Raw genomic sequence first — 16,917 nt, 5'->3', positions numbered from 1 at the left:
AGGATGTGCTGTGTATCTGCAGTAGTGTAGACCGTTGCCTAAAGCTTCTGCCGTGTTGGTTTGTTAACGATGCACAAGACGTTTTTCATAGGGTGACAGAAGCACAACTTTTTAAGCACTTTTCTTAGCAAGTGTTCGAAGCGTTGTGTAGGCAGTTTGGCAGTTGCCTAAATCTTGCTGTCGTAACGATGCACTAGACGTTTTTCATAGGAGGGCAAAAACACAACTCAGGTACATTTCTTGGCAAGTGTACGATCGGCTTGCTGTGTCGGCAGTACGGTAGACCGTTACCCGAAGCTTGCTGTGATAGGGGGGCAAAGCACAACTCTAGCACTTTTCTTGGCAAGTGTACCATCGGCTTGCTGTGTAGACATTATGGGAGACCGTTGCCCGAAGCTTGCTGTGATAGAGTGGCAAAAGCGCAACTCTAGCACTTTTCTTGGCAAGTGTTCCATCGGCTTGCTGTGTAGACATTATGGGAGACCGTTGCCCGAAGCTTGCTGTGATAGAGTGGCAAAAGCGCAACTCTAGCACTTTTCTTGGCAAGTGTTCCATCGGCTTGCTGTGTAGACATTATGGGAGACCGTTGCCCGAAGCTTGCTGTGATAGAGTGGCAAAAGCGCAACTCTAGCACTTTTCTTGGCAAGTGTTCCATCGGCTTGCTGTGTAGACATTATGGGAGACCGTTGCCCGAAGCCGGGTCAGTCTAGCTTCATTATCCGCGACGTAAAAGGACGTCTCTGATGTATTTATTGTCCTCATTATGGGTAGGGAGGTTCGTCATTTCGCGGGTGAGTGGAGCTGGGTTTGTAGATAAGGGTCGTCTGCACAGAACAACTGTCAGTAGCTTTCAGCGGGGACGTTTTTCACTGATAGGACTCCGCTAGGGCCACAACAATGTCGTTTGGTGGTTCTCTGAGTTAGAACTATGCTGAAATGGGAGATCGACATGAAACTGGGTCCGAGCAACTGTTAGCGGCTTTCTACATGGACGATGTTGTACGGCCCTGAACGGTACACGCAAATTCAATTTTTTGGTTCTCTGGTTTAAGACAATGCTGAACTAGAAGGACCTTGAAGGTGAAAATAGAACTATAGAATAGATCTTAAAATCTTTCTTACTAAGCAACATACATGACTTTATCACTTTATGTGATACTAGGTACGAGAAAGAAACCACTATCACTACAGAAACGTTGCAAAAAGAGTACGAAACATCTCCTCACTTCTGCTTGGAACATCGTTAGCCCACCATCTGGTCATTACCAAAGTCAAGTCCGCCGCTACAGGGACATGTCTCTGGCAAACCGCGGCTGTGGCGTGAGTCAGAGAGAGACGTGTGCTAAGGCGCGCTAATCAGGGTAGTAAATTACACACAAATAAGGCCCCCATTCCATTAGACAGCGATCGCTCTGCGCCCTCACTGCGCCCTAAATCAAATTTGCCTAATTCTTGATTTCATAGTTGGAATATCATGCACAATGGCTGAAAAGACAACAAAACATACAAAGCAAAGCCAGCGATTTTCGATGATAATACAACATGTGGAGTGGTCCGCAACATCAGCTTGTCTGCCTGGCGCTCCACTGTGTATTGTATTGTTGCCATTTTGATAAAGAAAGAAAGAAAGAAAGAAACAAGTTTTTTAATGATGTTCTTTTTGTTGATCTCTTCCAGTCGGTGACACTACCTCCCCCATGGCGCAGCGGAACTTCCCCCCCTCCTTCTGGAACTCGGCCTACCAGCCCCCCACCTCCTCGCTCACCAGTCCCCACCCCGACCCCCTCCACCCCTACACCGACCCCTACCACCCGCACACCTCGGCCCTGCACTCGCACCACTACAACCCGGACCCCTGGCACCCCTACGCGCTCGGAGCCTCCTCCCAGTCCTCGTACCACCAACCCATACACCACGACATGTACAGGTGAATATATACTTGTTTGTTTTATTTACTTGCAAAAAGTCAACAACCAAGAAAAAAATGGATAGCGTAAAAAACTGCGTGCAGAAAAGAAACGTCAAACGACTTATCCTTAGGCCCTTAGAGTAACACGGACAGATTTTACTTTCATACAAAGCATATTTAGCAAAGCCTATCTACATATCTACATGTACAAAGAAGCGAGAAGCTGGATTTGTACCTTAACGTATCACTGTATTACAATAAGTTGATATATACAGTGTATATATGTACTAGATCCAGTTGAATACGATCGATACAAGGTACTTGACACCATGTATGGGGCAAAAAAACTACAATATATATAAACTTCATTCATTCATTCATTCAAAGAGACAACTTTATAGGTCTTCATTCATTCATTCATTCATTCATTCACGAATTCTCTGAATCATTCATTCAGTCATTTATTCAAAATCTCAAACATTAATCCATTTCTCCCTTCCCTGCCAGCATGGCGAGCTCGTCGCACTTCAACCCGCGCTACTCGTCCCTACTGATCCAGCCGACGGTGCGGCCGGGGCGGCTGCCGGCGGTGCCCGGGCAGTGCGACCTGGGCAAGCCCGAGTCCGCCTGGACCCGGCCGTACGGCGCCGACCAGATGGGAGGCGAGTTCCCCGGGCTAGGGACCGACAGAAGTAAGTCGCTTGTACTTGGTGTAAAAAGTAGTCATATAGCCTTTCTGATGCCGTAGGGGCAGTGGGTTGTTATCTACTATGTCTAGGGCACCGTATGGGAAGGCCTCTCATTCTAATCTACCGCCTTAGCTTAAAATCACCTCCCCAACTGAAGTCAGGTTCCCATTCCCGTCCCATGGCCGCTTTTGAGGCCGTAGGGGCAGCTGGTTGTTATCTACTATGTCTAGGGCACCGTATGGGAAGGCCTAACCCTCTCCTTCTACTCTCAGTGACCGCCTTAGCTTAAAATTACCTCCCAAACTGAAGTCAGGTTCCCATTTTTCGAGTTCCCCGGGCTTGGAACCGAGAGAAGTAAATCGTTTGTACTTGGTGTAAAAGGTAGTCCCATAGCTTTTTGAGGCCGTAGGGTAAGTTGGTTGTTATCTACTATGTCTAGGGCACCGTATGGGAAGGCCTAACCCTCTCATTCTACTCTCAGTGACCGCCTTAGCTTAAAATCACTTCCCCAACTGAAGTCAGGTTCCCATTTTTCGAGTTCCCCGGGCTCGGAACCGACAGACGTCAGTAGTAAGTAAAAAGTAAGTCACGTGCTAGCTGGTGTGCCTTGACGTCTAGTCGATTGGATGAAAAATTGCTCAAATCATTGTAAAAGCATGAAAAATTCAGGCAACTTCTTGCAACACGATTAGCATGGTTAACTGTTGAATCTCAGGTACCCAAACATAATACGAATGCCAATCTCTGTTCGCACATTGTTTATGGTTTTGAAATCACAAGTATTTGCACGGAAGTCCTCGGACGATCCACGGTTGAGGCTCATGAAGTCGGCGGCAAATATTTGACAAAATCACAAACACTCCAGACCCGCACTTGACCCTCTTGACCTGCCGTTAACAGCGGCAATAGTTTCAACCCGCGCTGAAAAATGGCGGAGTGAAGCACCTTGGTGACAGTCTTAGTGTAGCCTCCACCACGCCCCCTACGGGCGTACCGGCAAATCATAGAATTCGGCATGAAAAGGAATAATTCGCCAGTAGTCCACGGTGAAGATCACATTTCACCCGCGAAGGAGCCTGCAAATGAAACCCTGGCAAATATTTTTCCAAAAGCCGGCGTTTACAGTTCAAGTGCGTATGAGTTGCGCATTAACATTTTTAACAACATCTGATAGTGTGCATACATACATGTACATAGAAGGTCTTACTATGTAGGCTGCTCAGCCCAAATAATTTGAAAGAACTAATCTAATAATAACGCCCAACAACGCCCTAACAATTTTAAAGAACTAATTTAATAATAATAGTAGAGACAATATCTACTAGTGTGCATACATACATAGAAGGCCTTATTATGGAGGCTTCCCAGCCCAGTGTCATAAGGAGACTCTTGGAATGACAACACAAACTCCGGAGAATCTCCCGGAATGCGGCAGGAGGGGGTTCCCCGGAATGTGCGGTCAGGACGAAGAATTTCTTCTGATGATGGACGACAATTCCACCGCCATGATCTTGACCTTCCTCCTTCCGCGGTTTGACACTCCGCAAACCGAAACAACCGCAAAATAAGGAAACACCAAGTTTAATGAATATTTTACTTTCTCCTTTATTCAATAATGTATCCTTGTCTTAAAAACAAACAATACTTCACCTCTAGAAGAGCCTGAAAAGCAGCACAATAAGAAAAACAAAGTTTTAACATCAAGTTCAAACTTCGAAGAATGTTATGATAACAATAGATCAATTTCCTTTATTCAACAACGTATTTTTATCTTAACGAATATTCGGAATATAGAATAGCCACAAAATAAGGATACGACAAGTTCGAGAAGTTCAACATGTCAAGAATGTTTTACTTTTAGATTTCCATTCATTCAACAACGTATCTTATATGTAAAAATCGTCCAACAATAAATCATCACAAAATGCAAAGAATATCAGTGTAGGCCCAAAAGGCAAAATACAACCCTATCATTTCTCCCACCACAGCAATTTATCTTAATAAAAATCAATATTTCACCTCAAAATGCAAAGAATGTCATCAGTAAGGCCAAAATACAACCTTATCATTTGTCCTACCACATCAATCTATCTCAATAGAAAACAAACAATACTTCACCGCGCTTTGCCGAACCTGCCCATATTTATAGCCTCACATTCCAGGGAAACCCCTCTCAATGACGCAGTAACGCTAGCAGAGGTATCCCCAGGAATGTGGCAAACAATATTTCTGGACTGAAAGAAATCTTTAGGTCAGGATGCCACGCGTGCCTCTCTTTACCTTTCCTCGCCATAACAGGCCTTAAGCATCCCAAAACTCCGGCGAACTTGAATCAGCGCTATGGGATAAGCATGCGGAGCTATGGGGGAGGTATTCGCAGGACAAGGGGCGATCCGAATTCGTGGCATAGTTGAGCCGAACTCGCGAGAGCCCCAACTTTGTAGCGGTGACAATCGCTCGGAATGCGGACCCCCCGTCAGAGGAATGCGGGGAGGCATAAGGTCCAGAGAGGGGGATTCAGGAATCTGTAGTTTGACAACAAGACTCGGGTAGAACTCGTGAAGAATGCATCGGTTGGATTCCGTGTTGTGAACCCCTGGCGGCGTGGCGACCGAGCGGTTGGCCCTAGCAACCCCCTTGGCGTAGGGAATTGGCGGGAAAACATGGAATGTCGTCTGTATTACCTGGATAATACCTGGAGTTGGATGTGCGGCATTCCCCTGGTGTAGGGACCATTGACGGTATTGTCAAGTTGAGGCTTAGGCACATTCGTCGTGCATGAATTTTGTTGTAAAATTGTTTGACATATCGGATTTTATTTGTCGTCCACATTTGTTTCAACCTGGCTGAATGTGATATGTCTTGTTCGCTTGGAAATCAACTTTCATGAGTTGAACGGGCAACCTCACTGGCTTGACAATTATGAGAGATTAAATTAATAAATAAATAGATAGTGAGATGAAAAACGTTCCAGCAAGACCCGACCGTAGACAACGATCTTAAGCAAACATTTCCGTCCCAAGAGAGCTGAATTTTGTGACGACAAATTCAAGAATGTCCGCCATTTTGCTGCCGTAAGCATGTCGTGTAACGCTCGTTCTCATTTAAATGTATACATTTTGTAACTTCCGTTTCCGTTTGAAGTAAGACCCTTCTGACATTAAGATTTGCCACATATAATGTGCCAAACTTAAAGCTTTTCTTGTTTTTAAAAACGACAGTTTGAAACCTTATATGTGGCATATCTTAATGTCAGAAGCGTCTTACTTCAAACGGAAAAGGGAAGTTACAAAATGTATACATTTGAATGAGAACGAGTGATAAGCGTGTATAACACAGATAGTCGGATACACGGCATTCCCAAGTACTAGTTCTCTATAACCCTTTGCCCGACGGAGTGACGAAGGGGTCTGTGCCTCCGGAATTTGACCGAACGTCGGCGGGAATTTGTTGGGAACGTCGGTGGAATTTCCCAAGGTGTTAACTGCGTCTCGTTCTCAAGATAGAACGCGTCAATCCTAGGTCTCGTCCCCAAGATAAATGTGTCAGTCCCTCTTAGTTAGTGTCACCTGACTGCCAATCCTTAAACGATACTGGTAATCGGCTTAGTTATGAGAAGACCCTTGCCCTTTCAAGTTATCTTATGTGTCTTTTCTAACATCGTTAAATACCATCAACCATTTAAAGTTTCCATGTTCCTCGCGTGTTTCGGCATTTGAAAGTGACCAATCGCTTTATAGTAAAAAAGCAAAACTTGTAGTCGTGTTCCAACCCAGTGCCTTATAGAAATGCAATGACTGATTTCGTTGACCTACCAGATGATTGACACTTCTCCTTGACTGCGACAGCTATGATCCATAAAGTACAGAAAGTTTCACTGTTCTTATGTTCTATCGTATGTCCTGTAGAGAGGAATAAATCCTGACATTTTGTTCAGAACCACCTTAGATAGTTTCTTAATGAAAGGACTCTTAACTAATACTAAGTCTTTCTATAAAAAGACTACAAAGTATATATAAAGAATTATTTCGATTCCTACTAGCCCTGTCTGACTTCCTTCCTCCCTTCCTTTAAAGCTAAAGGTTTGGAGCATCACTTTCAGTCTTTAAGTCCTTTTAAGAAGTCTTGCGGCTCCTTCTAACTCTGTTTTGTATCTTCTTTCCTCGTGGGACCATCTAAGACGTTTTAAGACGTCTTGTTTAGCCACTCCTTCTAACTCTCTGTTTACTTTCTCCTTTCCTTACAGCTTTGTAGGCATCACTCGACTTGTAGATACGTTTTACTGACTCTGTATTATATCTTCTTTCCTCATGGGACTATCTAAGACGTTTTAAGACGTCTTGTTTAGCCACTCCTTCTAACTCTTTGTTTTGTTTCTTCTTCCCTCTCAGGTTTGGATCATCACGGCCAGGAGTCGGCAGTCAGCAAGGATCTGTACTGGTTCTGAGACGCCCCAGCTGGACACAACACGCCCCTCCCCCTCGGGAACCCCCAACCCCCTCGGGACCCCCAACCGGAACCGAACCGGCCAGATTATCTCAAGGAGCTCCTTGATTATCTTGAGAAATCCAGACAAAATGATAAGACGCAGCCAAGACGGACGGGTAGCAAGGGAATACGGATCGGAAGACGGCGTCGCGTTGAGTTAAAGATGAAACAGAACACATGCGGATTTGGAACACAAACAGAGAACGACGTGGGAAAAAATACAATAAGATCGTCTGACTTGAGGCGCGTCATGGGAACCTCGGAAATGGCGGGAATTACGTCAGGAAGCATTAGGACTTGATGATGATATTGTGTGATTCCGAAAACGAGCTCAGGTTAGTTTACGTTGTATTCTTGCGTTTGTGCGAGAATATACGGCGGGAGATTTTGTGTGGCAGAATGATTTGGTTGCGCTTATAATGAGGCTTATTTCAGAGAGCGGGGCACAAATTAGGCTTGATACCCCCTCTCTAGAAATAGACGAAACAGAAGCCGAAAAAGAGACTACAAGTCGTCAGATAAAAGCCCCCCTAACCCAAGCATGATGATAAGGAACTGATAATGCCTGCCACTCATCAGGCAGGCGTCTGTCAGTGGCCTGGGTGTCGTCCTCACCATGGCGACGGTGTTCTATAGCCGTCATCACCATGGCGACGGTGTTCTATAGTCGTCAGATTGGCGTGTCTTGCATTTTGGGAACAAAGTTTAAAAGGGAAAATTAAATTATTCATTTTCAAGCAATGCTAAAGACAGCAATTAAGTATTTGGTATTCTACTTAATTTCTTAAAATTGTTTTTAAAGATATTGTTCCGAGTTGAAAGTGGTGTTCTCGACATTTCTAAAGATTCAAATTTGTTCATTTTTGTTGAACAACCGAGGGATGCGTTAAGTAAGAAAAAGTATTCTGTGATATGAATATTAAGTTGTATCGACTTAAAGAAAGATTACTTAAAGAAGTAGAGACCCTTGTCGACTGAGAAAGTCCGCTGCTTGCATGTATTTTGGATATATATATGATATTGTGTGCAGTTTCTTGAGCGGTATTTCTTTCCCCTTGTTTGTGCAAGCGGAACACTGGTACCAATATTGTTATGATTAATATTATTATTTGTACAGACTATATGAATGTCATTTATTGAAAGATATGTATACTTGTCTCCAGTCATACCGTGTGGTTATATGACGACTCCTTGTGCCGATATTTTTGTACAGACCTAGCGGATATTTTTAGAACGTGTCTGTTTAACTTGTTATCATATTTGGGTGTATATCATGATTGAATAACGTTACGAGGGACATGTGATATTTTCATCTTATTACGATGGAATTTTCTGTATGAATTTATGAATATTAGAACATGTAGAGAGAACGTAGTATGTAACAGAAGTTACTGTAGAGTATTTCTTTCTCTCACGTCGTTGTAAATTTAAATTCGGGCGCATCAGCTGTTCGAAAGCTCTCTGTTTACCGTCGCGGTATTTTCGGCGGCAGTGGGCGGGGTAGGATGGCCTCGGTATGTCCGGCCTCGACACAAATATCGCCACGCTCGCCTGTCAATCAACCCCTGCCGCCTGAGAATTTTAATCGGCAATTTTAGCCAGGTCTTAGCTTGCATGTCGAGCTCTCTTTCTCTCTCACGGTATCAAGTAATTGTATCTGCTCGCTCAGAATTTCCTTTTTTCTTCATTTGTGTCTCTCCAAACTACCTCATTTTACCATGCGCACACAAAGAACGCTAAAACATGATCACATCGCTTGGTACTTGCCTTATATTTTGTTCCTGAAAATGACAATATGTATCCTTGACATACGTACTTAGGATTCCCCCGTGTCGGAGCTCACTTATGGCTGTCCGTCAGAACGAAAACAGGGAAGGAATTTTATCTGTGAGCAAAGGAATGGGCTACTGTTTGTTTTTCAAGCGCGAACATGACCAAAATATTTTTGAATATGGAAGAATGTTGATGTAATTGTAGCAGCTTCAAACGGCCCTTTCGTCTCGCAGATTAACAGTGACTCTTGTTTTGAAAGTTTCTGTAGTTGCGATGGTGAGAAATTCTCTGGGAGTTACGGCGATGGTTCGACTGAGGATTTGGAGGCCACAGGTTTTGCAGTGTTGAGTCAAGAAACACTAGTAGTAGTGATTTGTGTTTGCACCGAATATTTCCGGGTTCCAGTTGGAATGTTGTGACAGGAAACGGTTCAAGTCTTGAGTCAAAATTCAACCCGGAGGGAAAAATCAACCCGTTATCCAAATTAATCCGGCCCCGTCGGCGTCGGAGTGATATCCGGCGGTAATTCGGTTGTCTGACCGCCCGAGGCGGTAGGATACCAGCTTGTCCCACGGAAAAACATCAGCAACAACAAATTTTTCCAAGACTCCTTTTTCCATTACGCCTGCGACCGTGCAGCGACCAAAATTTGAGTAACCCTTGATTACATAAATGGAAGATAATGCAAGATGTATAAGTATGACTGAAGAGACAACAAAACACTCAAAACGTAAGAAAAAAAATCGGACATTCTATGAAATTCATCTTTCAAATGCAATCGATCAATCAATCAATCAATCAAACTTTATTTCACGACAATTGTAACAGGTACAATGTATGGCAAGTTCTTTTTAACATCAAAACTGATATCTACGTCTTCGCTGAGCGGTCTCATGCTCTAGTGAGTCTAGTGGAAAGCGGGGGGGGGGGGGCTGTAGAAACCCCTGATGACGTCAATCGGTTCCCACGGACGCACTTCACGTTTCGGACCGTTTTTGGAACAGACGAAAAGTTAAATCAAATCAAGCGGTGCGTCTGTAATTCCGCCCGCGGCCTTCCTGAACCTCATTCCGTGTTGTCATATCGCAATTTGCGCGTCTCGCCAACCAGGCGCCGGGCCCGCTCACCGAAGGTGAGGACAGAAGTCGCCGGCTAATTTTGATTCGGGGTGTTTTTCCCGCCCCACCGTGGTGTTGTGTTACCCCGGGGGTCGGGGCTGACCTTCCCCAGGGGGTGTTTTGTTACCCACGGGGAGTTCTGACGAGAGTTTGAATGAACCCAGCTTGTGCAAACGTTTAGTTCTAATCCTGGTCAATCTTACATCAATCTCCCGCCAAATTCTTCATCTCCAAGCAGATGCGGTGTGGCTCAGAGTTGTTTTAATGTCTTTTCACAGCTTTGACTATTATGTCTCTCAAGTTGTGTGTTTTGTTTTCTTTACCCAAAGGGGGTGAAACACTTACATTTTGGCTTGCCTGACTTTGGTATCATGCGATTCCAAAAGTACACAATGCTGTGTTGCCATACTGTTTTACATCATCAGCTATTTTCGTCTGTGGAACTGAAAGAGTCGCAAAGTAGTATGGGTAAAGGGGTGAAGTCTTTCATCTCTGTTTGCCTTCATTTTCCGTAAACCTCTGCTACAGAGCAGTTGCAAAAAGACATGCAAAAAAAGAGCCAGAGTCACACGTTGCATCTGCTTGGAGATTACCAAAATGCCAACTTCCACCTGCTCTCAGCAGCTAAACCCAAACAACACTTAGAGGGTCAAGCCGGAGTTTTAGTCGGGGTCGCCATCGTTTACCGGCGCTACTACATGTTTAGCCACAGCAATTACAGCCCAACTCAACAAGTGCCTTTTCCAGTTAAACATCGCCCAGACTTCGCTTCCCGACAGCTCAAACAAAAATGGCGCCGGTCGTAGGGAAGCCAAAAGACCCAGAGTTTCTCACCATAGAAAGCAACTTGTACAACGATCACTGAAAGAAAAGTTGTTGTTTTTTCTCTCGAGATGGAATGTTTTATGACAATAGTGAAAGAAAAAGCCACAAAAGGAAGAAAAGACAATCACCAACATATTCGTTTTTTTTAGAAATATATTCAATCTCTAAAGGGAACATTTCTTACTGTCAGTTTTACGTTACAAAAAAGACAAAAGATTTTAAAAAGTTCAAATTTATGGCAAGAAAATCATGCTATCTTTTCTTGACAACACACGATCTTCATCCCTTCCTACGCATGCGCTCTCGCTGTTTCTTAGATGTAGTACCTCTGTTTTAGCTGCAATGTAAAAGCTATAGAAGCTGGTAGTGTCGAAAGTCAGTCGTATGTCCATGTCATGTAGTCAAAGTACGTGTGGTATCATGTAATGCTTAAGTTCACAGCTATACCGGTTTTCTTCTTATAGAAACTGACATTATGCTAAGAAAGTATAGCTCCTTTAAGAGATGTACTTTGAATCTTAAGATGTTTTCAGGGAATCACGTTATGTTAATGGTTTTGTAGAGCTATCGTTTGTTACCCTGAAATGTAAAACTTCTCATGTCGCACTCTTTCTTGTGACGTCACCCTCACTGCAATAGGGTGTTTGCACCCACGTGACTCTGACGTCTAGTCCGCCATGCTGAATGGTTAAACCGGTAATTTGTTGTGTATTTAATAACGTGATACACATGATTGTGACGTAATACACATAAACATGACGTGCTACACCTGCACATTTACAGGCCGGACTTTCATCCAATCAGCATGGCGGCTAGCTGAGACGTCACGTGCTAACACTCAATCATGATTCGTCACGCCTTTTGAATGTATGCAATATTTAGACATGTACATATACAGGCACGGGCAGATGGAATCTGTTAAAAATTGTTTGTTTCTCTTTCTTGGAAGAAATAAAGACGAAAAGTCTTTTGTGTCTTAAAGAAATGTCATTTGTCTTTCTTTTAGTCTTAGAGTATGAAATAATAACTTTCGAACATTATAAGTGCAAAACATGGTTGTGGAAGGAGAACAAGAGAGAAGTACAACCGGGATGAGTGTCATCCTGTTTCAGTTCCAGGCTCTACCTTCACCAAAAGGTAGAGCCTGGAACTGAAACAGGATGACACTCAGGCTAGTACAATCGGGATGAATCGCAAAATATGAAAATTTTATCTTCTAGTAATGAAGACATGATGCAAAGTGCAAACTATAGATCGGATGAAAACAACAAAAGCACCTTGCTTTACATTTATCTGTCAAGACGTGTTGGAAAACATAACTAGAATATCTAGCGCAAAACGTGATTTCGGGTGTAAAACAACAGCAGTGCCATGTTCATGTATTACTCTAGATACATACATGTATGCATCACAAATTATGACTTTTTCCGTGCTACAAATATCGCCTATGTCTAAAGTGAGAGACTCTATTTTCTATACAACTAGATAAGACTATAGAACTACCCTCGTCTCGCCGCCAATCTCTACAACCCAAAAGAGCAGCCCTTATTACGTAGATAACGGTGAGTGTTATCTCCCAGACCGGACATGTTGCGTTTGGTTCGACCTGCGCAGATTAACTCTAATTGTGGGAACAATGCCGCGATGATAGTCAGTCATGATCTCCGTGGGAAACAATTAGATACATTTTCATGGAGACATTTTAAAATCCGAAGAGTTTTTTTAAAGATAAAAGTAGTGTATCATAAAGCCTTTTTTGTCACGAGTAAAAGTCGTTTTTGTCACGATAAAAGAAACCTACGGGAGCTAAGGAAGCTCGCGACGAATCGGACTAAGTGGAAAAGATTGTAAGAATACTGATTGCGGCTGCAGGATGTTTCAACTACTGCAGAAGCAGAAAACAGTGGACTACTAAAAGTCGTTTGCAGCCAAAATCTGAAATTTGGCTACCTTATTCTATAAACCCGTATTGTACATTGCCCTAGGGTTTTCTAAATTGAAAATAACTAAATTGACTGTTTCAAAATTTTATCCAGTTGCTTTTAAACTATTTTTGGCGTGAAAATAACTATATTGGGTACTTAATGTCAAGATTCAAGAATGAGTTCAGCGTATTGCAAACTATACCAGTACATCGATCGTATTCTTTATCAGATTGGTGCATAAGAAGCTAGTAGTGCGAACATTTAAAGTGAAGAGATGAGAGCTGGTGATATATGCTCATGATCTCCGTGGGAAACAACCGTTCAAGATAAATCTTCTTGGAGACATTTTGAAATCCAAACGGCCGTTCAAAGATATATATGTAAGACACAAATGAAGATTCTAAAGCCTTCTTTGTCCTTTGCAGCCAAAAGTTGGATTTTAGCGTATCACATTTTAATGACAGATAGATTTATTAGGACTTCATTCATATAATCTATATCTTTGTTACATGTTGTCTGACCCTTACCTCTTCCCTCGTGACCTCAGTGAAAAGCGACCTGCAGGCCGATTTGAGTTTTTTTCATGGATAAACAACGATCCACACAAAGATACATAATTCTTAGGTTTTCTATATCAAAACGTTTTAAAGACATAATTAGTATATTGGGTACGTACTTATAGCCAAGATTCATGAATATGCTAAACGTATACGCACCAATCTGATAAAGAATACCATCGATACACCAGTGTAATTGCTAGTACGTACTTCAAATTACACCGGTGCATCGATGGTATTCTTTATCAAATTAATTGGTGCGTAAGAAGCTAGTAGTGCGCACACTTAAACTGAAGATATATTGACGGGCAGTTTATCCACATGCGTTCCACGTCTAGCTGTAAACGTTGTCAGCGGCCAAGTTCAAGTTACCGCAGTCGTTTGACCTTAGCGTTGTTTACCACAACGGCTGCTTTTGAACTTGGAGTTGTTACGACGCATTTAAACGCAACTTGAACTGTGTACGTCATCAGGAAAGATTGCGACCTGCCGATACCACCGACAACACGATGAGTCACCGCTGACGTAGTGGCGAACTAATGTTGGGGAAATGTTTACCCTTTCTGTCGTTTTATTTTCGTTTGTAGGAAATTCATGATAACAACACCAGCCCTTAACATTGTTTCTTATCGACAATTAATGCCCTGTAGGTCACAACGTCGTCTGATTTCTAGTCCCATGATCACTTGCGTCAGACCTTCTCTATCGTCCGTCGCAAATGTCAGTCAAGAAAACTATGTAAGGGGGGGGGGTGCATCCTAACCATCAAACTTTACCACTGTTTTAATAGCGACGGTTGTCCTGTAGGTCAGATTATCGTCTAATTTCTAGTCCCATGATCACTTGCGCGTCAGACCCTCCCTATCGTCTGTCTCAAATGTCAGTAGAAACTCTGTGTGGTCAGAAAGGCGCACATTCTTTAATAGCATCAATTTAAATTTTACGAACGTTTAATGACGATGACATATGTAGACGGCATTGTCGTTTGATATTTAGTCCCGTGACAACTTGCGTCAGACTCTCTATCGTCCGTCTCAAATGTCAGTCAAGAAAATTGTGTGATGGGGGGAGGGGTAATCTTAGAATCAATTCAAATTTTACGAACGTTTAGTGACTATTATATGTGTAGACGACATTGTCGTCTGATTTCTAGTCCCGTGACCACTTGCGTCAGACCCTCTCTATCGTCCGTCTCGGGTGTCAGTCAAAACTGTGTGGTCAGGAGGTGCACATTCCCGCCGAGCCGCTCGTTCCCAGAACATTCCTGGCGCGCTGCTCGTTCCCAGCGTGCCTGCGCGTCCCTTCCACGTGCCGCAATGCAGCCCAAACGCTATGTAGGGGGTGAGATGGCATAAGGAGCACGCCAAGCTTTTCGTACTGCAAAAAGAAGATATCAGTTAAGGGACAGACATGACGGACATTTTCGTGATTCATTCATGCGACTTGTTATTCGGACGGACCTTGAATAGCCTGGGTACCATCCTCCTCAGTTTCAGCATGCTCTCCCTTTTCGTTTCGCTTTCCCTGGTAGAGCCTGATGGAGGCTAGTGCTCAGGAGCGTACCTCCCGTGCGCTAGTCAGGATGTCGGATCCAAGAACCGGGGGGGGGGGTGCTTGGCTCACAGTGTGGGGGCCTGTTAAATTTCCCTGGGGGCGTGTCGGCCTTATCCTCGGCCTGTGTAGGCCCTGGAAACAGTCTGAGACCCAGGCTACCCGTTCGCCCTGGGAACTGTCTGGCACCCAGGCTACCCGAGCGCTCTGGAAACAGTCTGAGACCCAGGCTACCCGTTCGCCCAGGGAACAGTCTGAGACCCAGGCTACCCGTTCGCCCAGGGAACAGTCTGAGACCCAGGCTACCCGTTCGCCCAGGGAACAGTCTGAGACCCAGGCTACCCGTTCGCCCAGGGAACAGTCTGAGACCCAGGCTGCCCGTGCTCCCGTTATCCTCAGAATGTTGATCAGCTTCCCATAATGGCCCTCTCGCGTTAGGGGTGACGTGGGGGTCAGAGGTCAGCATTCTACGAAATCTTGTCATGCTTATGACTCAGGAAAGTGTTTAAATTCGGTATGTAGCCAACAATGTTTCCGACATGGAAGGAATTTGGACAGACTGACACCCTAGCTCTAGAAAAGGTTTCCCTGGTATGGTAGAGGTACATACCCTGGATTTGAACTTCAAGTAGTGCCATGACACATGCTATGCAAGTAATGCTATAACACATCACCGAAGTGTTTAAACTTCGGTATGTAACCATCTATCAACGGCTTCGGAGATGGAAGGAATTCTGACATACTGCCATTCTAGTAAGGCAATGGTATGGTAAAAGTAGGAGCCATATATTGGATTTGAACTTCTAATGCTATAACAGCTAATACTAAAACACGCTACCGACGTGTGCAAGTTATGCCATAACACATTACCAAAGTGTTCATATCCTGGATTTGAAATCCTTGTACTATCTGATGCTATCACGTTGCATAAGTGTTTAGGTTTGGTATGTGACCGACAATGTTTTAGACATTGAAAGAATTCGGACAGGATGCCGCTAGTTTTACTCTAGCAGCGATTCCGCAAGGTCCCCGGTATGGTTGAAGAGAAGTTCACACGTCGTATTTAAATTTCTGGCGCTGTAACAAAGTGGGTATTCCATATCAAATCAAGGGATGTGTCACGCATATTTTCATTAAAAATGTTGACTTTATCTTTAGTTCATGAAGGTTGAAATATTAGGAAATTGAAAAGGAAACGTGGAGGAAGCATCTATAGGATACCGCTTTACATGCTTTTGCGGATACGGCTCTATGTCTATAGATTTCGTAGAACTTAAATGATGTAATCTGTATCTTTGTTATATTTTGTCTGACTTCAATGAAAAGTGGCCGATCTTAGCTTTCTTTGTTTCTTTATTAGACTTCTCCCTTCACAAAATGGAGGGGAGGGGGCAATACATGTGATTACTAACCTCTACTAGTTGTCTCCCCCCAACATACAAAATACATAAGTAAATAATAATAAGAAAAAACATGCAATTAGTTACTATTCAGAAGCAGAAATATACTATAAATATAACATATTCGAGTACAAAACAAAGACAGAAATATTCTCATTAAACAAGGGTTCAAACATGACAACATCTTAAAACATTAATATTCTCTACATCTTTTTAAAACTTTCTGCACAGCATCACCGCCGTTTATCTCCAAACAGAAGTTGATGCCGTCTTTGACACAGATAAAAGTAGATCAAATCTCTGTACGGAAGCAAACACGGCCCGCCGATAAGGTGCTACAAACGCCCAGACTGTGATATAAACATTTTCTAAAATTTTCCAAAAACTTTCTGGACAGTACTACTAGTATCAAAGCCATTTTATCTCCAGATTGAAGCTGAAAGCATCTTTGACATCTTTGACACAGATAAAAGTAGATCAAATCTCTGAACCGAGGCAAACACGACCTTCCGATATGGTACTACTAACGCTCAGGCTGTGATATAACATCATACTGACACAATTCTTGGACGTGTTGTCACTCTCATAACTCTTACAGAGATAGTGTTTAACACGCAATGTGCAGCCAAGGATATTTTAGACATACAAGGCACCGCCGGGGTAGAGCTACTGGCAAAAGTGT

The 16,917-nt window shown here is 43.3% G+C and overlaps 1 protein-coding gene across 2 annotated transcripts in view; it reads left to right on the top strand.

The window, feature by feature from the left end:
• LOC136430357 (transcription cofactor vestigial-like protein 2) overlaps positions 1–11,787 on the top strand; it is a 38,680-nt gene extending 26,893 nt beyond the window's left edge. For both annotated transcript variants that reach the window (XM_066420904.1, XM_066420894.1), the window contains exons 3-5: positions 1,678–1,927; positions 2,417–2,601; positions 6,990–11,787. In XM_066420904.1, coding sequence (XP_066277001.1) covers positions 1,678–1,927; positions 2,417–2,601; positions 6,990–7,045 — 491 coding nt within the window. In that variant the 3' untranslated portion in view covers positions 7,046–11,787. The remainder of the gene's footprint in view (positions 1–1,677; positions 1,928–2,416; positions 2,602–6,989) is intronic.
• The last annotated feature ends 5,130 nt before the right edge of the window (positions 11,788–16,917 follow it).

This window comes from Branchiostoma lanceolatum, chromosome 1, assembly GCF_035083965.1.
Source record: "Branchiostoma lanceolatum isolate klBraLanc5 chromosome 1, klBraLanc5.hap2, whole genome shotgun sequence".
In the NCBI taxonomy this organism is placed as follows: Eukaryota; Metazoa; Chordata; class Leptocardii; order Amphioxiformes; family Branchiostomatidae; genus Branchiostoma; species Branchiostoma lanceolatum.
Note: the sequence above shows the minus strand (reverse complement) of the source record. Positions and strands in the feature narration are given on the sequence as shown.